The 24964-nt window shown below is 41.1% G+C and overlaps 2 protein-coding genes across 4 annotated transcripts in view; both read left to right on the top strand.

Annotated features, from left to right (window-relative positions):
* Positions 1–606: 606 nt before the first annotated feature.
* Positions 607–12419, top strand: LOC143133504 (putative E3 ubiquitin-protein ligase HERC3). The gene is made up of 24 exons (XM_076293268.1): positions 607–954; positions 1191–1311; positions 1411–1487; positions 2464–2685; positions 2807–2898; positions 2996–3126; positions 3234–3361; positions 4199–4272; positions 4363–4472; positions 4578–4637; positions 4755–4860; positions 5157–5349; positions 8386–8510; positions 8648–8725; positions 8837–8907; positions 9006–9087; positions 9169–9300; positions 9383–9529; positions 9693–9859; positions 9936–9999; positions 10085–10143; positions 10276–10459; positions 10549–10648; positions 11290–12419. Exons 1-24 carry the CDS (start codon positions 741–743, stop codon positions 11502–11504), a joined length of 2952 nt encoding a protein of 983 aa, XP_076149383.1. The 5' UTR covers positions 607–740; the 3' UTR covers positions 11505–12419.
* A 6359-nt stretch (positions 12420–18778) lies between these two features.
* herc3 (HECT and RLD domain containing E3 ubiquitin protein ligase 3) overlaps positions 18779–24964 on the top strand; it is a 42586-nt gene continuing 36400 nt past the window's right edge. For 2 of the 3 annotated variants that reach the window (XM_076294942.1, XM_076294944.1), the window contains exons 1-5: positions 18779–18889; positions 20664–21017; positions 23485–23644; positions 24284–24360; positions 24721–24942. In XM_076294942.1, the coding sequence (XP_076151057.1) occupies positions 20792–21017; positions 23485–23644; positions 24284–24360; positions 24721–24942 (685 nt within the window). In that variant the 5' untranslated portion in view covers positions 18779–18889; positions 20664–20791. Of the gene's footprint in view, positions 18890–19004; positions 19025–20663; positions 21018–23484; positions 23645–24283; positions 24361–24720; positions 24943–24964 lie in introns of those variants that run through there. The other variant, XM_076294943.1, reaches the window with a different exon arrangement.

The following is a 24964-nucleotide window of genomic DNA, read 5'->3' on the forward strand; positions in this document are numbered from 1 at the left end:
CCACATTAAAATGTAGGGTCTGGGCACTCACCGTTCGCAGTGCTCAGTCCGAGAGGCGGGATAATCAGTTGTCTTTCAAATTCCCTCTGCACGCAATAGGACAGCGGCAGCGCTATGAGTCCCATGCGTTTCCCACCAGCGGAGCTAGTTGGCTAGTTCAAACGTTTGCCAACTTAATAAAAGCTTAACTCGTGTCACACTGTTCGCCAACAGCAACATCCATCTTATTTATTTTCAAGTAGCAGGGAATTCAAGCCAAACCTTGCCACTCTGCCATTAATCATTATGTTACGCCCACCTAACGACTCATTCATTGGCTTTCTGCCAGGGCTAGTCTAGCAACTCTCCGTTGGCTTGTGAGCTCCAGAAATCGAAACTCAATCAGGCCAATGAAATGTAATTTGCTGCCGCTAGGGGCGCGTCTAGATTTCTAGGCTATTTATCTACTGCTCCTACGCACTATCACTGTACTGAGCCCGTTAAACAGATCTTCAGCGCCCCAGCGCGGCGTTTAGTTTCGTTTGGTTTCATACTTGAAATGACCAGCCAGTTTCATTTCCAAATTAGCCTGGCGGATAAGTTTCGCTTTCCGTCTCAACGTCACCACCCACTTATCTCATGTCAACACAGTCGTGTGCTCATGTGAACATTCGCAGCCGCCAGCTAGACTGCTCAGCATTTTTGACTACTTCTGATGTCATTACAGCTGCCGATGATAGGCTCAACTACATTGATTTAAGATGTATTGTTGGGGTGAAGCTAAACTTCAAGAACTTAACATTCTTGCTAAGAAGGTTATGTGTCATAACTTTGATGCTGTAGGCCTACAGAAAGCTGTCCTCACAACAGCAATCAGACACCTCTGTATTGGAGATGAAGTGACAGCAATCCTTTGGGAAAATGGATTTGCTTCAGTGGCAATAAGAAACCAAAACGGATCAATGTGGAAAAAAAGTAAGTGTATTTTAAAAAGTGTGCAAAGTAGCCTTCGCTATTGGAAAGTGCTCAGTGTGATCAGTAATCGGTTATAATCAGTTGTCCATGGCGTCGAGCACGAAAACGCAAAAAAATGACCCGCTATGAGCAGATGTCAGGCCTACTTGATCATAATATGAATGTATGCAATTATTGTTTTTAATTAAGAAAATGTAGCCTACCTCTATGTTAGTTTTCATTTTCCATTTCCGCAGTCAGTTTAACAAGGAATGGTAACATTGTGGCAGTTTGTGTTGGAGCAACACATGCTATTTTGCTCACTAAGGAGGGCGCACTACTTCACTGGAGTTCCTCTGATGTATCCAGCATCCCAAAGTAAGTGTTGTCTGAGCAAGGATTCTTAGAACATGATCGTCCCTGTACTGGTCGAGCTCCGTGGATTCTGCCAACCTCACCTTTGGTTTCTATCTTCAGGTGTCTGGCGAACGTCCAAAACAGACAAGTTGTACAGATTGCTTGTGGGGACAATCACTCAGTAGCTCTTATCAAAGGTATGTTTTAAAATTAAATTAAAATAATCTTTTATCAGCATCATTTATATGCATAATGGGATATTTGAAAAATAATGAGTGGTCAATAAGAGAGACAGTATATTATTCTGAAGACCATTTTATTATTTTTTTTCATATTAGGCCTACTACTCATGGATCATTTAACAAGATCTGGCGCAATATTATTTTTTTGTCTTATTTAGCAATATGCTAGATTTAGCATATTGGGTCTTGAAATATTCACAAGATGTTTCCACCAATTGAATTGAAATAGAAATGGTAAAGATTTATAATTTTTTGTAGTTATTCGATATTTAGTGTAGTCATTATTCCATATCAGAACCCCTGAAGTATAATCCAAATGCAAGCATGAAACTTCAGAGTGTTACTTTTCATTTGAGATTAAGATTATGCTTCTACACAAAGGGGTTCATGCAGTAAGCATTTGATTGTCAGTATGCATTTTGGATAACCAAAAGTCCTATGGGCATTCTACAAAACGCATGAGCACCTTGGCAAATAATGGTCTAAAGTAGCCTAAGTAGTTTTCATTCTGTATTGATCTACTTTTGCACACAGCTTCACAAGACATGATGCTAGGGCTCAGTTGTGTTTCTAAGTCATATCAAGTGACCTAGAGGGCTGAAATGTGGACAGTTCAGAGATGCTTGTTATCCGGCAGAATGGGAAAACAATATTCTAGCCTCTGTAACTCAGTACATCACACAGTTTTTTCTGATTGTTTTCCAAGAAACGGCAGTGTCTTAGCTTTCCAAAGAGGTCAAGCATTTGATTATAGGCCAAAGTATGTAGGAGCAATGACCTCCTAAGTAGATGATCTATCTATCTATCTATCTATCTATCTATCTATCTATCTATCTGATGTGCAATGTCAGGGCATAAGTATAAGTATTTAACAAAAGTGAAGTTATGTATTGCTTGCTGAAGCCAGCACTGTGATGTGTTCTGCTTTTAGACGGGCAGGTCTTCACGTGGGGCCAGAACTCCAATGGTCAGCTGGGTCTGGGGAAGGGGGAGCCCAGCACCATGTCCCCCCAACCCCTCAAGTCTCTGGCGGGGATCCCCCTGTCTCAGATCAGTGCTGGAGGGGACCACTGCTTTGCCCTGTCCCTCTCAGGGGCCGTGTTTGGCTGGGGCAAGAACAGAGCTGGGCAGCTGGGCCTAGGAGACCTTTCAGGTTTGTGCAGGCAAAGCAGAGATCATTCAGGTCTTTTTGCAAGTTGTTTGTAAAAGTTGCCTTTTGTAAGTTACATATTCACAAAGTTTCTGTGATACAGTAAGGCACTTGTATGTCACAGATCGTCCAGAACCTGTTGATGTGAGTTGCTTAAGTCTCAAGAAGACCATCTTTATTTCATGTGGAGCGGAGCACACTGCCATCCTTGTAAAGGTTGTACAATATTTTTCCTGTGCCTATTAAGAGTGACTGTTGTTATTGTAGTGTATAGAGCTTTTGGAGTTATTGATATTCTCTGTGACTCTTAAAGGATGGAGTAGTATTTACATGTGGATCAGGACATTATGGCCAGCTGGGGCACAACTCCTTCAGAGATGAACTGCGACCACGACTGGTGGCTGAACTCTGGGGCTCAAAGGTGTCTCAGATTGCCTGTGGGAGGTAACACTTCATGTGTATAATGTACTCAGAGCAATACATAAAAAAACAAAACTTGAAATCAGTGATGGAAATCAGTGATGTATTTCGGTGCTGAATTCTTGTCTAAGGTATCACACACTGGCATTGGTTGAATCCCAAGGCACAATTTATGCATTTGGATGTGGAGAGCAAGGACAACTTGGAAGTGGCCAGACAGACAATCATGCTGTTCCTCTACCTGTTGATATACCACAAGGTAAAACATCTCTTCCACTTTGTTAACATTGTGGTGTCTATGCTTATAAAGTTGTATTCTTGGTTGTTTCAGGTAAATGTGCACATTTCTTGTATAGCTTGTCTTCTGTTGCTCAATGGTTTGGCTGGGTACATATATTACTGAATACATTTGATGGACCAGGAATACATACTTTCTCTAAACAAAGTTTGGGAGGAGTCCACAGGAATGATCGACAGCATTGCCAATTACTGCATTACCACCTTGCATGACTAAACCATGTCAACATGTCACACTCTCAGATTCACAAGCCTCCCACCTCCTTCCCATTCTCCTCCATTCATTCACTAGTATAGTGTTTCCCAAAGTGTAGGCTGTGGCCCACTGGTGGGCAGTCAAGGTACTGCAGGTGGGCCTACATTATTTTATTTGATGGGGTTGTTGTCATTGACAGCAGAAGATTTTCAGAATTGAAATTGGGCCTCATCAGTGTTAAGTTTGGGAACTTCTGCACTAGTAGCTCAGCTCATATATCCCTCATCCAGGAGGGTGTCAGCGGATATCACAAGCGTACGCTGTTAGCATGTCAGGACCATGCCCAGCTACCAATCCAAATATGCTTGAACTAATGAAACAAACTAGATGAACTAATGCCAACTAAAAGCAGTGAGCATTTTTTTAATGGTAAACCATTGTAACACCAGACATGGTTGTTACTTTGGCATTACTCTTAGATCAATGTTGTCAAAAGCCAAAAGGGGTCCTTTATAGACATGCAAATTAAATTGTTCTGTGGAAGATGTGTTTTCTGAATTGTGGTAAATGCTATATGCATGTTTTTTTATTGAACCCTGACAGAGCAAAACAGTGAAGGTGCCATTAAGAGAATTTTTGCAGGGGCTAACCAGTCTTTTGCTGTGAAATATCAAGAGGTAGATCATCTGATATTATTTGTGTAAAACTGTATTATTAAAGTTTTTTCCTCATAATACTGTTTGAAGATTTGTTATGTTATTTTGTAGGATTGGGTTGCTAGCCATCCTAATTTTGATCAAATCAAGATGACATGGGAGTTAAACTTTGAGATAGCAGACAGATGGATTTCTAGCAACTCTTGGACAAAGACAAAGAGGTAATAAATTATGGATCAATTAGTTTTTTGGTTTGAACGGTATGTGTTTACATTAGATAAACCTTCAAAATATTACTTCAAATCACACCTGCTCTATTCTTATAGGAACATCACAAAGATTTTCTCATCTGTGTCATGTGTCAATGGGAGCTTTCTTGAAAAAAGGTAGAGGTATTATATTATTATTATAATTATATTCATTACATTTTATAGCTCTGTACACAGTTTTCTTCTAACATACAAGCTTCTAACATACACGCTCTTCCTTGGTCTTGTGTGCAGCTCTGACAAACATTACTCTACATCAGAGTATCAGTGTGGTTTGGACTTGTCCATGGCTCGCCAGTTTTTTGAGAAGCTGTCACAGAGTGAGAAGGTTCTGAAAGAGGTAGCAATCAACTACTTTTTACCCAATTAATGACTTGCCTTCACAAATATTTATTGTGAAAGTCAGTCTTAAAATGTGTTGTTATACTATTGAGTGTGTGTGTGTATGTGTATGTGTGTGTGTGTGTGTGTGTGAGAGAGAGAGAGAGAGGGAGGTGGTAAAGGTAGATAGTGGGAACAAATGAGTGTATTTTTTACAGTCTATGGTGTCAACTCAACTGTCTGTCTCACCTGCAGTCCCTTAAGCAGTGTAAAGAGTGTTGTCTACTACACTCCACTCGGCTGTGTCTGTTTCAGGTGGAGTCTGTGGTGCGGCTGCGTCTGCTCCCGTCCCTGAGCCCCAGCCCTGCTGGAGTGGAGGGCCTCAGAGTTTACCTCATCCTGCCAGAGCTGCTCAGGGTGCTGCTCAAACAGCACAGGGGGACAGACCTCGCCGTCTCATTGGCCGAGGCCATTCTCAGGCTGCGCCCTGATTCGCTGAGGATTCTTGGTAAGTTGCAACGGATGTTACCAAACTGAACCATTAACTAACAATATTGTCATTGATAATTTCACTGGTTGAGAAGTAGCATTCTTAAATCCATAATCAACATGACATGGGACATCAGCTGTCTGACCACAGACTTTTACCATTCAGTCATATCTATGTATATGGAAGTATTCATTATAGTCACTGTTATGCATATGATACAGTGAAGCATTTCTGTCAAATACTGTATACTCTCTTTGGTCAGAAAAGTAATATACATTTGTGATAATACATACAATGATAAAACACAAGTAATGATATGGTGACACTCTATAAGCTATAATTTAAATTATGGGTACAGAGCACAGAGTCTTAAGTCTAACTAACTAATAAAAACTAAGCAAAATGTATTTGCTAATTTAATACCACAAGCAAGATCTGAGGCAAAATCATTGGTGGGTCAGCACAATGACCTCACACACTGCAAAAAGTGATATAATCTTATATTAAAGGAGAAATCCGGCCGATTTCTACCTGAATCTTGATCACTAGATGTCACCGAGTCCTGTTGATAAGGGAAAACCACGACCAAAATCGGTGCAAACTGGAGTTGCTGCAGCTAATGGCCAGAGCTCCGAGTTAGCTACAATGCCAGTTTTGGGGGCATGTTCTAAAGAGTGTGTTTGTGCCTATTAACAGACACAAAATGCAATTAAAATTTCTGCAACATGAACAGGGCCCTTACATGACAACAAGATGTGTTTTCAACTCATACATTGCGAAGAAACTGTTTAAATTCAAAGTTTGTACTGTCACCTGCCTCTTTTTCCATCAGTCGCTTCACCGAAAGCATAGAAGACTCAATCACGGAGATGATGCCTTCGCGGCAAAAACTTGAAGTTAATTTCCCCCTCAAAAAAAGGTAATTGAGCACTGCAGTGGTTATGAGCATATCAGTGACTATGTAACTACATGGTAACGGTCCAAATGATGCCTGTGGCTTGCACAGTAATAGCGTTACTTAAGGCTAACACAAGTCTCATGCTGAAGTCCAACATGGAGTTCGGGCAACTGGTGGTGTTCGTGTGGGTGCTGTGACCCAATGCCTTCAGTAACGGTATTACTGTGCAAGCCGCAGGCATCATTTGGACTGTTTCCATGTAGTTTCATAGGGCCCTATCATGACATTCTAAAGTGCATCGTCACTCGTCAAAAGTCTATTCAAATTTAGTAGGATGTCCAGTTCACATTGGGAGGGGTTTCGTTCTCAAAAGTGGAGCGCATGGCGTAACAAGGTGTTCCTAGGTCTTTTAATCAGTCATATGGGTGTGTTTGGGGCGTAACATCATTTTAAACCAATGAGAATGACGTCTGTCATTCCCTTTAACGGCGCAACGCAAATAAATGCATCGGTATTTTGGCATTCAACGGCGCATTTGAAGGAGGCTGCTTGCGAGACCGTATGGAATAGTCATTCTTAAACCATGCTTTACTAAAACCTAGCATAGCCTTCACGCATTTGCACTAGTCTATTATTTGAACTCATTGGCAAAGTGAAACTAACTTCACCAAGGAGTCGACAAGACAGTTATATGCAGTTACTTTCACTATTGACTGACAATGGGTTACCATCGAAAACATAGGCTGGAAAAAGCAACACTTACCCTAATGTTGCTCAAATGACTGAATAAAACAACATTTATCCTGCAGAGGAGTTGCTTATATCTCGTGACAGTGCGTATTCAGCTGCGCTCCATACGTGTCTCTCGCCTCTCCCCTAATCACTTTTAACCGTCATTACCAATTTGCAAATGATGGTGAATAACTACTCATCATGAGATGTACAGTATTTCGTAATATCTTTATTCTAATTATGTTTCCCATTGTAATCGTGCAAGTTAATGCTTTGCATGGACGTGCGCTGGTGTGCGTTCATGAATGATAGAAGGATGGTGCGTGCACCTGCCAATATGACTGTTGACATGCGCTCTTAAAATAGCATATGAACAACTCGCCATTGACTTCTGACCAGGTTTAGGTGGTGTATGATAGCGATTTTTAGACAATGCGCGAGTCCCCTCCCTAGGTTGTTAATTGCCACACCCCTGGGCGCAATGCTTAAAAAATAAACGTGCAAAATACCAAATTCAACTTTCCGCGGGTGAATAACGAGTATTACGCCATGCGCTGGTGACCCAAAATACAGCCCATAGTCACTGATATGCTCATAACCACTTTAGTGCTCAATTATCTTTTTTTGAAGGGAACATGCCCCCAAAACTGGCATTGTAGCTAACTGGGAGCTCTGGCCATTAGCTGCAGCAATTCCAGTTTGCTAGCACCGATTTTGGTCGTGGTTTTCCCTATCGACAGTACTCGGTGACATCTAGCGATCAAGATTCAGGTAAAAATCGTCCGGATTTGTTTTTAATTTAAGGATATTTACTTTGAGCTTTCCTCTAAGATTATTAAAATAAGTCCAAATAAGTCTTCTTAAATTAAGACATAAAAAGTACATTTATCTGCCAATATTTAAGATTTAAGACAAATTGTATACAAGTGACAAATTTAAATTACAAATTTAAGACAGATCTTAAATCTTATCTTAAATTCAGGTTAATTGTTTTAATCCATTGGCACTAAGCAGGTTCCTAAGTGCAAATATCAGCCCATATCATATCATATCTCCCACATGCAACACAATAACTTTAGTTCATGTGTAACCTGCGTTGTGTTGAACCTGCGCGATTCAGCCCTGCACTCGCCCGGACTCGAACCCGCGAACAGCAGCACCTCGGATTGGGAGGCGAGCGAGCTGACAGTAGCCCAGGCTACTGGCTCACATGCCAGCAGCACTCTTGAGGCGTCGGGGAGTGAGGTTTACCAACGTTCCACAAGCATAGCAAAGCTAGCTGGCATCCGTTACACATGCACAAGACATGTTGCTCTTTGCCCGACTTTACTCTTTACCCATCATTGAAATTATAGTATTATAACTTATTCATTGGTAAGCCCATGAATATAGACACATAATTATAACATTAAACATTTCCACAGAGAGCTACTGGTCAAGAATTGGGTATTCCTTCTTCAGAACTGTGGTCAAGAACTTCCACTCTGTATCTAAAAACTCTCAACAATCATTGAAAAAAGCTGCGGAGATACTACAGAAGCTGTATGCAGTAAGCATCTTCAGACTGAATTAAAGATATATGTTCTGTGTTTTTAAAAGGTCTCTTTTACCATATTGCCATGTCTCCATCTTGTCAAACACACTCATGTTTGTAACAGAAATCACTTTGGTGTCCTTCTTCTGCAGGTTAACAGCATAAGACACAGCAGGCTGAATGACAGTCATTTTCACATGAAGGAGATTAACAACTTCCTTTTTGAATTTGTAAGTGTTCAAATTCATAGTCCCTACATAATAGGGCATACAATATAAGTTTAAACATTCGAATACTTAGATGTAAACTAAGTGAAATTAATACCATGTGTTATTTTTAAGGAATCGGCCTGTCAGGAATATTTAATTTTTTGGGGGGGAGAATCTTCAAAGGTTTTGCAAAGTTTTACAAGGTACACATTTTAAAAGTTTTATCTAAAGATTATCTTAAATTTATTTCAACCAGTTTATAAATCCTGAGTTCAATGATTTTTTGCCATTTTTAGGAAGTAGTCCAGTATTTAACAGCATTCCCTTGCATTTTTGACATGGAGGCAAAGCAGAAGGTGTTCCAACTTAATGTAACGTCTAAGGTGAGTGTAAGCTTTTCGTTTGATCATTTTTATTATGTTGTATGATGGCCTGTTGATAAATAATACTCTATTTTGTATCAGTCTGTCCAGTTCATAGGACTACTTTTCATACAGACAAATCATAACACCCTACATGTACAGAGACAAACTTTACTGAAGGACACATTTGAGTATCTGCAAAGGAACATCCATGACTTTCACATGCCTCTGAAGGTCTGTGTTAAGAATGATCAATTTGATGTTGCCATGTTCATTCATAAATTAATTATTTAATGAGCTTAATCATGTCTATTAGGTGAAATTCATGGAAGAAAATGGCATTGATGACGGTGGTATATCCCAGGAATTCTTTAGACTCTTGAGCAAAGCTCTCATCTCAGAGGATTGCAATCTGCTGCTGGAGATCTTTGAGGAATCGGAACTTGTGTGGTTCATGTCTGATGTGAGATCTCATTATTTCAAAAACTGTATAGTTTCAAATAACACAATTCATTCATTACACAGATACAGATAGATAGATAGTTATATTGATAAATGTAAAGGTATATAACTGTATAAAGTATACAAATATATATTATATATTACATATTGTTCATAACTTACAGGAGTGTGAATCTGTGGATGTATACATGGATATAGGCACCATCTTTGGCATGGCATTGTACAACCAGTGTCTGGTGAACATCCCTTTTCCCTCAGCACTGTTTAAAAAGCTTCTGGGGAAGAGGCCAACACTGAGAGACTTGGAGGAACTGGCACCCTGTCAGGCCAGGTATGTTTTCATGTTCTGTGAGATAAACTATGTTGTGTGTTTCTCTTGTAGCTTATCTTGTTATGGATCACTTTAGGTGTTTGAAAGCATTACTGGATTATGAGGATGAAGAACTAGAGCTGTTGGAGCAAGATTTCAGAGTAAGTATTTCTGTAAGAACTTCGCTGCATGAACCACATTTGAATTTTCATGCCAGTCATTGATTCTTAAATTGATTGATTTTAGGTGAAAGGCCAGGATCTCATTCCAAATGGGGGAGAAGTTTTTGTGACAAAAGGCAACAGGTTACATGCCCTTTTTGTGTGCCCTCATTTTTAAGTTAAAATTAATATCTGATTCTCATTAACAGAACAACTGGGATGCATTGAAATGGTGGATTTGCACAGCTCTAATAGACTATTAATTTTTATCATCAGGCAAAAATTTGTTGATCTGTATGTGGACTTTGTTTTTAACAAATCCATGGCACGGCAGTTTGAGGCCTTTGCAGAAGGGTTTGGTAGGGCCTGTCCTGAGCAGACATGGAGGATGTTCTCTCCTGATGAGCTGAGGATGCTTATCTGTGGAGAGGCAAAGTATGAGTGGGAGGATCTCAGGAAGGTAAAATGGCATTACATTCCAATTGTAACAACAGGAAATGTATATAATTTGTGTGATGATATGTATATTGATGATATTTTGATTTGCAGGTGGCTAAGTATGAGAGATGTGAGAGTTCTGATTTGTTGATTCTGAATTTCTGGAGAGTTCTGTTTGAGCTGTCAAAAGAAGACCAGCTGAAGTTTTTGTGTAAGTGTCATTTGTTATAATTATAGGGTTTTTAATGGTAAATCAATACATTTTTATCCTTGTTTTGTTGACATACTGCCCTTGGACATTATGTTAGTGCACAACATCCTTTGAAACATACACTATATTGCCAAAAGTATTGGGTCACCTGCCTTGACTCGCATATGAACTTAAGTGACATCCCATTCTTAATCCATGACGTCGGTCCACCCTTTGCAGCTATAACAGCTTCAACTCTTCTGGGAAGGCTTTCTACAAGGTTTAGGAGTGTGTTTATGGGCATTTTTGACCAGATGGGCTTGGCCCCTTGGTTCCAGTGAAAGGAACTCTGAATGTGCACAAAGCAAGGTCAATAAAGACATGGATGACAGAGCTTGGTGTGGATGAACTTGACTGGCCAAAACTGGGTCAAAAATTCAAACACACTCCTAAACCTTGTGGAAAGCCTTCTCAGAAGAGTTGAAGCTGTTATAGCTGACAAGGGTGGACCGACGTCATATTAATAACTATGGATTAAGAATGGGATGTCACTTAAGTTCATATGCGAGTCAAGGCAGGTGACCCAATACTTTTGGCAATATAGTGTATCTGAAACCAGCCTTTTCATTCACTAAGAACTTTTCTTATATCTTTTATGTCAGCCTTCATCTATGGAACTGACAGGATACCCATTGGAGGGCTGGCCAAACGAGACATGAAAATTGTGAGACTAAACATGGACAATCCTGACGAATATTTCCCCCTGGCCAATGCCTGTTATGGCATCTTACAACTTCCCAATTACAGCAGCGTTGACATATTACGGGACAAGCTTACTCATGCTATTAACTACTGTGATGTCTTTGGAATGACTTAGCTCCAAATGTTCCTGCTGTGCAGTTTTACTCTTTTTCGCTGACTGAATGAAGATATATACATACACCCAGTAGGACAAATCTTCTGATAAAAGGAACAAATATTTTCCCTAATAAATGTAAAGTACACAATTTTTTAGCTTTTGAGGACAGTTTTGGTGAAGTGTTTCAGGGCAAATATAGCTAATAATATTTTAAATGAATGTCAACACCAAGCATTTATAAATGTATTGTAAATATATCAAATACTTTTGTACAGGGTTAAGGTTGTCCTGACCTATAAATTACCTTATAGCCTAGTTAATATCTGATAACTACTGTATGATAGGCCAACTATTGTATATTCTCGTCTGGCTTTAGTATTAATTGGAAAGACGTGCATAAAGACATGAATGACAGGAAGATACATATATATAGATAGATAGATAGATAGATAGATACTTTATTGATCCCCAAGGGGAAATTCAAGTACTCTTACTGAGAAAGCACTCAGCAAGACTAAAGCCCTAAAGAGTGTGATCAGCTGAGCGTACCACCAGGAGTGCACTACCCAACCTAGAGGAAAAATACATCAGGAGAGTAACGTCCAGAGTAAAGAAAATCACCAGAGATCCCATGCAGTCACCCCAACAACTGCCTATTCTCTGCCCAACGCTCTGGGAAACGTTATCGCTGTCTGAGGGCCAACACAAAGAGAATGCAGAAAAGTTTTATCCCAAAGCTATCCGAATACTGAATGAGGATTGTAGCAGGAGCACAAGCATGTTGGAAGCACTTTAGGCATTTCTTCTTTTTCTTCTTTTCTATTTATTTCCTTATTTATTTAAACATTGCACAGCCATGAAGACAGTGGATAAGGTATTTCACTACATACTCTGTATAATTGTATGTGACTAATACATTTGAATGGAATTGAATTAATGTCCTGCTTATGATTTCACATAGGATGGCAGAATGTCCCATTCTTACCATATAGTGATGTTAATTTAGGCTATATACCGATAGAGCATATCATAATTTAACACTGTTGCATGAGATTGGTTTATTCAAATTCACTTCACCATGGGTGCTCGCCCATTTCAGAGTCCCCGTTTTGACATAGGTTTTCCAGAAATTCCCATATCGCCACACTGTAAAAATGGGATAGTTCCTTGGAGAACCTCAAAGTTACTCCAAGAACCCAGGGGCTCTTCTGAGAACTCTAACGTGCCGAGAAAGAGTAATTTTCTTGAATTTATCTTTTACAGGCCTACATTATAAGTATAAGTATATATACTCTTTTTTTTTGTATTTTTTGGGGGCTTTTTTTATGCCTTTAATGCGACAGGATAGTGGAGAGTGACAGGAAGTGAGTGGGAGAGAGTTGGGGTGGGATCCGGAAGGGACCATGGGGCAGGAATCGAACCCGGGTCGCCGGCGTACGGTGCAGGTGCCCCAAGGATAGTGGAGAGTGACAGGAAGTGAGTGGGAGAGAGTTGGGGTGGGATCCGGAAGGGACCATGGGGCAGGAATCGAACCCGGGTCGCCGGCGTACGGTGCAGGTGCCCCAAGGGAAATTTGGTCTCTGCATTTATCCCAATCCGTGAATTAGTGAAACACACTCAGCACACGGTGAACACACAGTGAGGTGAAGCACACACTAATCCCGGCGCAGTAAGCTGCCTGCAACAACAGCAGTGCTCGGGGAGCAGTGAGGGGTTAGGTGCCTTGCTCAAGGGCACTTCAGCCGTGCCTACTGGTCGGGGTTCGAACCGGCAACCCTCCGGTTACAAGTCCAAAGTGCTAACCAGTAGGCCACAAAGTTAGTGCCCCAAAGTTAGTGTATAGCCTAGGCCTAACTGATTCAAAATCAGATAATAGGCCTATGATGGCTATGTAGGCGATAGGCTATGGCAACAAAATAGGAGTTTTGATAAATAATCGCCTATAGTTTGACTAGACAGTTGCCTGAGCGGGAGAAAAGTCTTTATGACATGGAAACATCACTGCCAAACTCGGACCCCTAAGTCTTAATTTGCTGGCCAAATACTGAGCCTCATTCACCAAAATCTTCCTAAGAATTTTTTTAATTGTGTCCTTAAGAAGGTCGTATAAAAACTCTTAGGCAGATTCAAGGTGTTGTTAAACCTCAGAATCGTTTGCAGTTTTGTTGAATCCCATTTCTTCTTAAATTGACAGGGCGTGCCAATTATTCTTAATTAGCATAGGTAAACACCTTATTCCCCATAAAAGGGCATGGTACTGCAGGGCCATGAGAGGCCATAAGAGTGCTCTTGAGTGTTCATAGATTTTGCTCTTATCTAAGAACAAGAAAACATTGGTGAATACCATAATCTTTGTAAAAACTGCGTACGTGGGTTTTAAGAATAATTTTCTTCGTAAGAACGGTTGGTGAATGAGGCCCACTGACACTACTGAGTAGCCTAGGCTACAAGTACCATCCCAAAGGCATTATGACCTAAGGACAATATCAGAGGCAGTATGAAAGTAGACTATATCTGAATGTGTAATGGTAAGTGTGACATAATTTATCTGTTACCTGACAGTTGTGGAGGCTACATGATGAATCTTATAATGGCCAAATGTCCTATCTTTCAATTCAACACTTCAACAAATAAATTACATTGGAAAAATATAAAACATTGGAATTGACAATTTGTATTGTATTTAGTAAAGATCCTTATTCTCCTGGCCTTTATTGATAATGTTTCCACTTGTAGGCCCTATGGGTCCGTGTAACGCTTTGGGTCCGTGTAACGCTTTGCAGTGCTGTGTTCCATTTGCAGAATTCACATGAAAAAATATAAAAATAGGCTTAAAAATCTGTTATCCATTCTTAGGACGGCACAGTAAATGGGTTTACGGTTTTCTGTTCAGAAGTTAAAAATTGAAATGATGCGTCAATTTTCTAAGTTTCCTTTTTTGCACTTGTGGTTGGACTGAACCACGAGCACCGGGGGGAGGTCAGTGGATCTTCTGGCCAATCGATTTCCGTTTCGGAAATGAAAATTAACAAAACATAAAACGAAGGATTATTTGATTTCCGTTTTAAAATACAAAATCGAAAAACGAGAATCAAGTTGTTTTCCGTTTTCCTAATCGGTTTCAAAACATCAAAAAACAAATACCGAAATTAGTCTTAAATTTCGATGATCATTATTCAATGAAGCCTATTCTTAGGCTAATCTGAGGAGGCCTAGAAGCTCGCATCATATCTTAGGCTAACTTGGTAAAAATACCTGTTAGATATGGCGGCCTTGGGAAGTGTTGCGAGGGATATAGAAGAGATGGTTAAAAACGACATGTCTTATGCAGAAAACACTTTAAATAACTTTTGTTCACAAAGAGGTTACTCTGAGAAGAGCATCTGATGATTTTGCACCCAGCATAATTAGGCATCCACTAACTCGGGACCACCTGGGAACTAAGGTGGCAAAAGCAGTTTGCGAGGTAGCCTAGGCCTTAGGGGATGCCAGGCCTGCAGTCATGTAGCCTACCATGCCTACTGTATGCAATCACTAATTTTACTTTGATGTATTTATTAGGTTGGTCCAACATACAGTACCTCAGAATTATTGGCACCTCTGCTAAAGTTGACTAAAAAGAGGAATGCAAATCTTTTGGAAATTGATCTTAATGCCTTAAGTAAAAAAAATAGGAAACCTATAAGGACACCAATTTTCTTTGTGAATGATTAATGTATCATAAATAACTAAATGTTCTTCCTTAAAATAGGGTATTGGCACCCCTATGTTACATTCCTATAGAGGCAGATATTTCATGGATCTAGTATACTATGCATCCTGATAAAGTTCCCCTGGCCTTTGGAATTAAAATACCTCCACATCATCACATACCCTTCACCATACAGATTGGCATGGTTTTATTTCAGTTGGCCTATTATAGCTGGTTTGATTTGCATTGAGCTCAATGAGCATCAATCATCCATAGTGTCTATTTGTTTACTGCTACTACTCTACTATTACTATTCTACTGCTCTTCATCCTGCACATACTTATTCTTAATAGGCCTACTATTATATTGTTACTGTTTCTGCACTACAATGGTACTGTTACCACACTGCACATAGCTGTACATACTGTACATATCTGTTTATATGGTTCATACTAAATATCCATATTTATTCAGTTTTTCTGTAATATATTCTGTTAATACACTGCATATATCTATATTGTTCTTACTACTATAATGTATACTGCCACTACATTGCACATATCTGTACATGATGTTCATACATTGTCCATATTACAGCCATATTTATTCTGCTCTTATAAGGTTACTGCTAATACACTGCACATACTTATATTTAATTTATACTACTCTAAACCACCTTCTGAAAATAACTGTATACTACTGTCTACACTGCACTATATCTTTTCTTTTGGTTAGACGCAAACTGCATTTCATTGTCTCTGTTGTACTCTGCACAATGACAATAAAGTTGAATCTAATCTAATATAATCTAATCAAACCAGGTGTCCTGAGCATCAAACCAGGTGTCCTTAGGCTATAAATTGGATATTTCCTCATTTTTCTACTGGCATCAACTTTAGCAGAGGTGCCAATAATTCTGAGGTACTGTATGTTGGACCAACCTAATAAATACATCAAATTAAAATGAATAAAATGATTGCATACAGTAGGTAGGCTACGTGACCGCAGTAGGCCTGGCATCCCCTAGGGCCTAGGCTACCTCGCAAACTGCACCACCTCAGTTTCCAGGTGGTCCCGAGTTAGTGGATGCCTAATTATGCTGGGTGCAAAATCGTAGGATGCTCCTCGCAGAGTAACCTCTTTGTGAACCAAAGTTATTTGTTAAAGTGTTTGGGATTTCTGCATAAGACATGTCCTTTTTAACCATCTCTTCTATATCCCTCGCAACACTTTCCAAGGCCGCCATATCTAACAGGTAGCCTATTTTTACCAAGTTAGCCTAAGACTATGATGCGAGCTTCTGGGTAGCCTACTCATATTAGCCTAGGAGCTAAGACTAGGCTTCATTGAATAATGACCATCGAAATTTAAGACTAATTTCGATATTTGTATTTTGATGTTTTGAAACCGATTAGAAAAAAGGAGAACGACTTGATTCTCGTTTTTCGATTTTGTATTTTAAAACGGAAATCAAATAATCCCTCGTTTTTTGTTTTGTTAATTTTCATTTCAGAAACGGAAATCGATTGGCCAGAAGATCCACTGACCGGGGGAGAACACCATCTAGCTGGGCCAGGCTAGACAAAGTGGTGGACGAGAGCGCCGCCTGAAGTTGTTTGTGATTTTTTTAGAGATTAATAAATAAAACTTCTTCTCTGTGAGACATGAGTAGAACACGTACTCATAAGTGTCAGGACGCAGCATTGTCTCCCTCTGCATCTGAAGTTCTGGGTGGCGAGGGTGTCCCGCTAAAGGGGGAGGGAAAAGTCAGGGTTCCACCGTTCCTGATGTAGTCATTGGCAAGTGGCAACGCCGACACCAGATTGGCGGAACTGGGGTGGGATTCGAGTGGTTCTCAAGTTAGCGCCGAACAGGGAATCGGGTATGCCTTTAGACGGGATCAAGTGTGCATTCCAGCCTGTATGAAATTGCGTATCCCAAACGTCCCATGTCAAACTGCTTGGGGTAGCAGCCTATAGGCCTGTATAGCCTAGACTGACGTCGATGGCAAAGCATTCTGCTTTGGGGAATTATTTGCTATGGTATGGCATGACCATGGTATTCAAATATCCCGTCCCATAACGTCCCATCTCCCAAGAATCGGCGAAGTTTTATTTATTAATCTCTAAAGTAATGAGTCAAAATCACGAACAACTTCAGGCGGCGCTCTCGTCCACCATATAGTCTGGCCCAGCTAGATGGTGTTCTCCCCCCGGTGCTCGTGGTTCAGTCCAACCACAAGCGCAAAAAAGGAAAATTAGAAAAATGACGTATAATTTACATTTTTAACTTCTGACCAGAAAACCGTAATTGTGCTCAATTGAAAATCAAAATAAGCATCAATAACCCATTTACTGTGCCGTCCTAAAGAATGGATAACGGATTTTTAAGCCTATTTTTATATTTTTTCATGTGAATTCTGCAAATAGAACACAGCACTGCAAAGCGGTCCGTGTAACGCTTTGCAGTGCTGTGTTCTATTTTCCCCTATGCCTAGCCTGTTTCACGTGCTGGAATAAAATAGTGCTAGCGTAGTAGCGTAGGCCTATAAAATTTCCTTTTGACAAACAAAATCAACTAGCCTACATATAGCATATTGTAGGCCTATCTGCAATATATCAGAATATTGCATATCATGTAGGCTACATAACAAAGTACATTATAAAAGCCTATTCATTTAATAATTGACATTTTTTATCAGAGCTTCCCCTATTCCAAAGAGCAGCATCCGCCACTGTCAAATGTAAAAAAATAATGTTTAGCCTAGATATCTCCTTTTTTAGAAAAGTTTCAGTGGATTTTTTAAATCTCCAGTCTGACTAGTTTTGACTAGATGTAGGAGAAATTATGTTATGTAAAGATAAGTGTGATGCGATTAAAAGTTAGAAAGGCTTCCCATAAAAACAAAGCAGTGGATCGAACTGCAGTAGGATGGAACCAGAGCCCGTCTACGGAGAGCCTTGCCACTCCGTATTAAGTCCCATTGTACCGAATTTTGGTTGCAGTTCCACTAGATTTCCACTGGGGGCGATCGCCATGAGTGCAGAATGAATGGGAGTCAATGGAGCTAGACGGCTAAATTGGCCTCTTTCACCTGATTGTCGTTGACAAATCTCAGATTTGATTGTAGTTTGTATAACTTCAACATGGGTTATAGGTCAAAAGTTGAATGAACGAGTACTTATGTCCTTTTGATTTCTTACAGGTTGGGTCGTTGTTGCCCATAACACGCTAGCATTGTGCTAATGAATGACGTCATTGACACGTTTGAAAGGCTTTTTAGAACAATTAAGTGACTTTAAAAAATATAATACTCAACCAAGTGTATTTTCTTTGCCTCCCCTTTCGAAAACAATATTCAAATTACTTGGAAAAAAATTATATCCAGAGAAAAGTGGATTTTGAGGGGTACAGCTCCATAGACCTCCATGCATTCTGCACTCGTGGACGAGCGCCCTCATGTGGAACCACAGAAGGAACTGCAACCAGTTCAGAAACCGGAAGTTTTCCGAGAGTGGCAGTTCTCCCCTTATTAGACATTCTCTGATGGAACCAAAGTAGCCTACTCTGATGGAACTAGCAGACGGTTGCACTGCCCTCACGTTGACAGATCGATCACGTGGCAAGTGACGCTAGGCAGTTATCTGAATCATAACTTCCTTGTTATTGCCAAAACGTTTGAACCTAGGAGTCGAGGAATGTGTCAACACAGGTAGCTAACATGTTAAATTATATTATACCCATATTTCTTGCGCCGTGCCTCTCTAACTGCTTAATAATCTGACATCGAGATAGCAGGACTTGTTTTGCTACTACCAGGATCTGAACCTCCAAGTGACACGGACTGGTTAGCTAGCAGGCATTTTTCGAGTTTGTGTGGTATTGTTAACGTTAGAATATTAACGTTAAGAAAATGGACTGGCATAACTATGTTAAGTAATCAGTAGTACAACAATAGCCTCCATGGTTTCAAAAATAACGATTCTGTCAGTCCGATTGTGTTTGCATTATCAAATGTATGCTAACGTTACAATGGTAACGTTAGGTCTAACTTAATGCATCTGCAGTGATTGTCTGACATCCATCTGACGTTAGCTGGCTAGGTTGGTATTTGGTATTTCATGTCAGAAATTCGTCAGTTTCTCATGTGGTCATAACCACTGAGTGTATGAATATCGTAGAAGGTTGAATTTACCATTGTTTAACATGAGTTAACATTACTTGCTAACTTGGATAACTTAGATAGCTTGGATAAGTTAGCTAGCGATAGCTATCCTAATAACTAGCTGGTTTGTAACTGACTGCTATCCAATAACGTCATCTGTTAACATTTTGTGCGACTGACTTAGCCACTGAATTTTCAGTAAACGTTAACGTTATGTTCATTGTGAATTAATTAAATCAAGCTAGCCAGCTAGTTACAGACGAAGAGATATTTAGTTGCTGTTACGTAATTTGACATGCAAATCCACCAGCTACGCTAGCTTTCGTTAGTCTGATATTATCAGACAGACACTAACGTTAGGACTGCGAATGCCAGTGGTGCATACTCGAGGCGACGTCTTTGAGTTTATCTTGCTTGATAAAACATTTCTATTCAACCTCGTCAAAAGTATTCCTCCCTGGATATGAGATAGCATGACTTCAATACATTTGGCACGTTACAATGATCGCAGTGATGGATTACGTTAGCTGTTTGATTCCGAGTGATGCAGGATGTGCTAATTCAGCCAATATAGGAAATGTTAGCTAGATGAACGTTACTTCTTGACATCCAAATGCTAACGTACGTGGCAAAGGGAAGTGGTTGTAGTAATGCAGTTTTTTTTTAGATATCGTTAACGTTATCGACTGTCAAGTGTGTTTTGTGTAGACTTTCATCTGCTTAACTAATGATGCTTCTACTAGCTAACGTCAACGACAGCAACAGACCAGCTGTCCTATATTAGCACAGGCGTTACAGTCAGATGCATTCACAAACTACACGGAACTGTCAATGTCTTGCCATATTATGTCGGTTCACTGTGTGTGGAGCTATGTGTTTCTAGTAGTCTGCTGTAAAGGTGGGTGGAATGTTTGTTTGGGGTTTGGATGGATGAACCTGTGGCAGCGTGACCTTCTGTTGTCCAGCCCAAGCCTGAAGTTCACACATACTGCAGTCCTGTCCTAAGGACATTGTGCCATTTAGAGTGTCCCTGCCCCTGGCAGATTGGAGCTGCTTAGATGGGGGATTAGTGAGAAGGCAGAGTTTTATTTAACTGCACAGGGAAAGGTTCCTTATCTCGTAAAGGCCACACGTCAACCTGCCCCACCCCTCCCAGTTATCCCATGCCTTTCTCACCTCACTGTCATTCTGAAAATACCACTTAGTGTAGCACTGAGGCTTGGGTCCAGGGCTGGTCATACAGTCTACCCCGCCCTCCATACTGGTATGATTTCTTCTGTCTATTTCTGTCTAATGCCAGCGTTTTTTTTCTCCCTCGCAGGCTTGTCGTTCTCGGTGAAGGGAGAAGGCAGGGCAACCTAGCCTGAAGCTCTCCCTGGCCTCTCTCCCTTGACGCCTCCATCCATTCTCTAGCTCTTGTTTGGTATTTCTCCCCTGTCTTTTGGAGTCATGATGCTGTGTTGGGGTAGTGCGTCTTCTGGACAGCTTGGAGTTGGAGAGTCAGAGAGTCCTGTTCTAGAGCCACAGACCTGCCGGGTGTTTAGCGGAAGGGTGCTGAAGGACGTGGCCTGTGGGGGACAGCACTCCCTCTTCCTGTTGCATGATGGGAGTGTGTACACATGTGGCTCCAACTGCCATGGACAGCTGGGCCATGAGAAGACCAGAAGTATGCCAGGTGAGAGTTCTTAGTGACACACTCTCACTCACAGGCTTCCACTCACTCACTCACACTGCATGGGTAGAACACTCACAGGGAACATAGCATCCCAAACACACACCTGAGCCACACATTCACTCACCCCTTACTCATTCACATAATTTGTTATAATGGCTCTGAGACTGCAGTACACCAAATGCTGTCAGGTTGTCTTATTCACATGGACTTTTGCTGATTCATATGTAGTTGCTGCTACAAAACATTGCAACATGCACACTCAGTTACTCATTTGCAATGTACTGTATCTATAGTATGCTAGTTCTGTCAGTGTTTCTGTGACCAATTGGCATTGGAATATCTCCTTACCTCTGGTAGAAGTAATCATTTTATCATAAGTGTCATCAGATGTGATTGTGTAGTTAAAATATCAGGGTGTCTGTATCATCTATAAGCTTTTTTTATGAAGAACGTGTTTGTTGAAATGAGCTGTGGTCCAACATAGGGAGGGTTTGCATGAATCCATGTAGGCTACTACTCATTGCATGATATGAATTTTGGATTAATGGTGAAACAGCAGAATGTTCGGGTATGCATGACAGTTCTTCCCAGGTGTCTAATCCTTCACAGGCCACGTGCTTGTTGCCTCTTTTCAGGGAACACACACAGCTTCACGTGCAGATGGCCTCGGCCAATCCTCTGCTCTGTTTTGATCAGATGTGCCTGCATGTGAGTGGGCTGGTTGTGTGCTAGCGGTAGCATGAGAGAGATCAGGTTGTGAGAAATCCGAATGAGCCATACTGTAGGCCCAAGTCAAAACAAATGGCCCAAGAATATCAGGCTAGTGACATTGCTGTTTGCATTCCCTGGAGCCAGTGATGTCATCCTCTCTGTCCTTGTGAGCGTGTCTGTGTGATGTTGCTATTTTTTTTTGTGTCAGGCTTGCTGTACGGCCATGCAGCTAGTGCCTATCCCTAAATAAATGTGCCATTTGCAGCACCTTGCTGGGGGATTCTGAATGTGGCTTCCCTGATCTCTTGTATCTGTCTACCTGCCAGGTGAGGCTGCTTTTTCAAGTGTGAGAAAGCTTCAGTTGGCTCATGCGGTAGCATGCTGCTTGCAGCGTTGCACGCCAGCCATCTCACAACAAGCTGAATCGGTGGTCACACATACATTTCCTCTGAGTTTCACACAGAGAGAGGATGCATTATTTAAGCCACACCTCAGGCTGAAGGTTTGAATCCAGTGCCTTTTAAAAGCCAGCTATAGTTCTCTTTTAGCCTGATTTGGCTGAGAAGGACACATGGAAAGGATGAGCGCTTGTAGTGGAAGATATGGGCTGCATTTTTATTTTTACTTTCTGTTGTTAAGCTGGTGATAAATGCAAGAAAAAACTCTGGGGAAATTCCAGATATGCCACACTGTTGGTTTCAGATGAGTTTGTTTGATTGCTGGGAACTTAAGTGCCACAGTGAATGAAAATACACGCAACAACATACACTGTTTCCCACAGAATTGAATTCTATTTGTGGTGGTAGGTTTGCAGAATTAACTTGAATGCATCAGTTTTTAACAAATTAACGCAGCGTGGTTATGATGCAGATTTAAGCATAATTTAGCCAGTCAACTTTTATGCCAACAATTGCAGGATTGTTCAAAGAACGAATTCCATCCAATTTAAACAGTACAACATGGAAAATCATTGTGTGGTGGTCAGTGTTGATATGGTGGTGGGCCGCCACAAATAAGTCAATGTATGGGAAACACTGACATATTTGGTCCTGATTGGCCAGAATTGATTGAACTAGTGCATACTGGTACTTACAATTTCAAGAACAATTTAAGAGTTCTTTATCATGCTGGAAACAGCCAGTGGGTTAACCAGTTTACTTTAAAGTCTCAGTGCAGTCTCTTTCTACCGAACTGAAAATGTGTGTTTCTGTTGGTTTTCTGTTTGTTTTCAGACCATTAAAGAAATGAAAGCTGTAACTTCTGCTTTTTTATAAACACTCTTAGTATGTTATGGATACAGTGTCCTCTCTGTTGGGCGTACAAGTAAACTCCACAGATGTAGGCCTGTATTAGAGCTACTGCTGAACCTCATGTTGTTCAGTCATCTGCACATGATGTGCTGAGTTGTGCGTTTTTTAATGGCGATGCTAATTAGCCCTCTTTTTTCCCCTCTGTCATTAAGGGTAAGGTCTGCCTAACACATGAACACATGGCAGTCCAAGAGCACTAAAAATAGAGGGCTTACCATAGTAGTTCTGAACACACACAGTCTAGGTCACGCCGGCTCAGAGCATGCTGCAGACACTTGAGTGACTTCTGGTAGGGGCTAGGGAGGCACATATCTCAGAGCCATCACATGACAAGAGCAGCCCATACAGGAACATTGCTGTTGGACCTACAGAAAATGTGATGCTGATAACTGTCTCTTTCTTTTGTCTTTCTTCCTCTCATCCTTTTATGTTTTCCCCATCTCCAGAGCTGGTGGGGGCTTTGGACGCTCAGAAGATCGCTGGTGTGGCGTGCGGCTCTGCCCATTCGCTGGCGGTGAACGAGCAGGGCCAGGTATTCACCTGGGGGGCTGGCAGTGAAGGCCAGCTCGGGCTGGGAACAGCAGAAGAGGCCGTCAGAGTGCCCAGGTAGAGTATCTCACTGGCTGGGTTTATCAAGGTCTCATGGGAAGTGTAGGCTGTGTGTGTTACCCACACAAGGGATTGTCTTATCATTCATGAAGCCCTTTAGGAATAGCGCACAGGCGAAAGGATAGGCAACTGCCCACTTCCCTCTAGATATAAAATGTCACTGTTGTTATTCTAGTTTTCTGTGTGTGTGTGTGTGTGTGTGTGTGTGTGTGTGTGTGTGTGTGTGTGTGTGTGTGTGTGTGTGTGTGTGTGTGTGTGTGTGTGTGTGTGTGTGTGTGTGTGTGTGTGTGTGTGTGTGTGTGTGTGTGTGTGTGTGTGTGTGTGTGTGTGTGTGTGTGTGTGTGTGTGTGTATATTTGTATTTGCATTGCTATAAGACATCATATACCTTCACATTTCAGCATGTAACTTCATCTGTTTGCTATTTTTTCCTGTGTCACTTGTTTAGTGTATTGCGGGAGGGTTTTGTATTTCACAGGGGGAAAAATCTCATAGTCTTGAAGGTTTCATTGGGAGTATCTTGAGCTTAGAACATCTGCATGTTACCGAATTAACATTCTTCATTTCATATTGATGTGTTGTGTATTTCATATTGGTTTAACTGGAGGTGATGTTGATCACAACCAATATTTTTTAGGTTGATCAAGAAGCTGTGTGAGCATCGGATCACGCAGGTGATGTGTGGCAACCAGCACTGCATTGCACTTTCCAAAGGTAGTACCCTGCACCCTCAGCCGTCATGCATTAGATTTTACAACCATGCAATTCCTCTTTTGGTTTCAGTGAAGTCATTTAACTACAGATGATGCCATTCAGACAAACATCCAATTTAGGGATTATGTGTGCTTACTGTTATTTTTTCTTTCACTGACACATTGGAGCCTCTTGAGCCTTTTAAGACAGCAGCCCCCTTTGCTCTATTTATACAAATTTTAAGATACAAATTTGACAATTTGATTAACCAGGAAAGCATAAGTCAACACTGTTATATGTCCTGCTTCATCCACACATGTCTAGTTGAGACACATGAATGCAATTCTTGTCCTGATCTCTTCCCTCTAACTCTGCTTTCAGACGGGCAGTTATTCACGTGGGGCCAGAACTCCAATGGTCAGCTGGGTCTGGGGAAGGGGGAGCCCAGCACCATGTCCCCCCAACCCCTCAAGTCTCTGGCGGGGATCCCCCTGTCTCAGATCAGTGCTGGAGGGGACCACAGCTTTGCCCTGTCCCTCTCAGGGGCCGTGTTTGGCTGGGGCAAGAACAGCGCTGGGCAGCTGGGCCTGAATGATGAACAAGGTAAACATGAAGGGAGTTCCAA

This window comes from Alosa pseudoharengus, unplaced genomic scaffold, assembly GCF_046254945.1.
Source record: "Alosa pseudoharengus isolate Yale_2024_CS ecotype anadromous, Long Island Sound unplaced genomic scaffold, YU_APseudo_1.1 YU_APseudo_1.1_scf_2, whole genome shotgun sequence".
NCBI lineage: Eukaryota > Metazoa > Chordata > Actinopteri > Clupeiformes > Clupeidae > Alosa > Alosa pseudoharengus.

Coding starts and splice junctions, on each gene's coding strand:
- LOC143133504 (XM_076293268.1), top strand. CDS start 741: ATGTATTGTTGGGGTGAAGCTAAACTTCAAGAACTTAACATTCTTGCT. Junction 955..1,190: donor CGGATCAATGTGGAAAAAAA/GTAAGTGTATTT, acceptor CCATTTCCGCAG/TCAGTTTAACAAGGAATGGT. Junction 10,460..10,548: donor AGTGGGAGGATCTCAGGAAG/GTAAAATGGCAT, acceptor TTTGATTTGCAG/GTGGCTAAGTATGAGAGATG.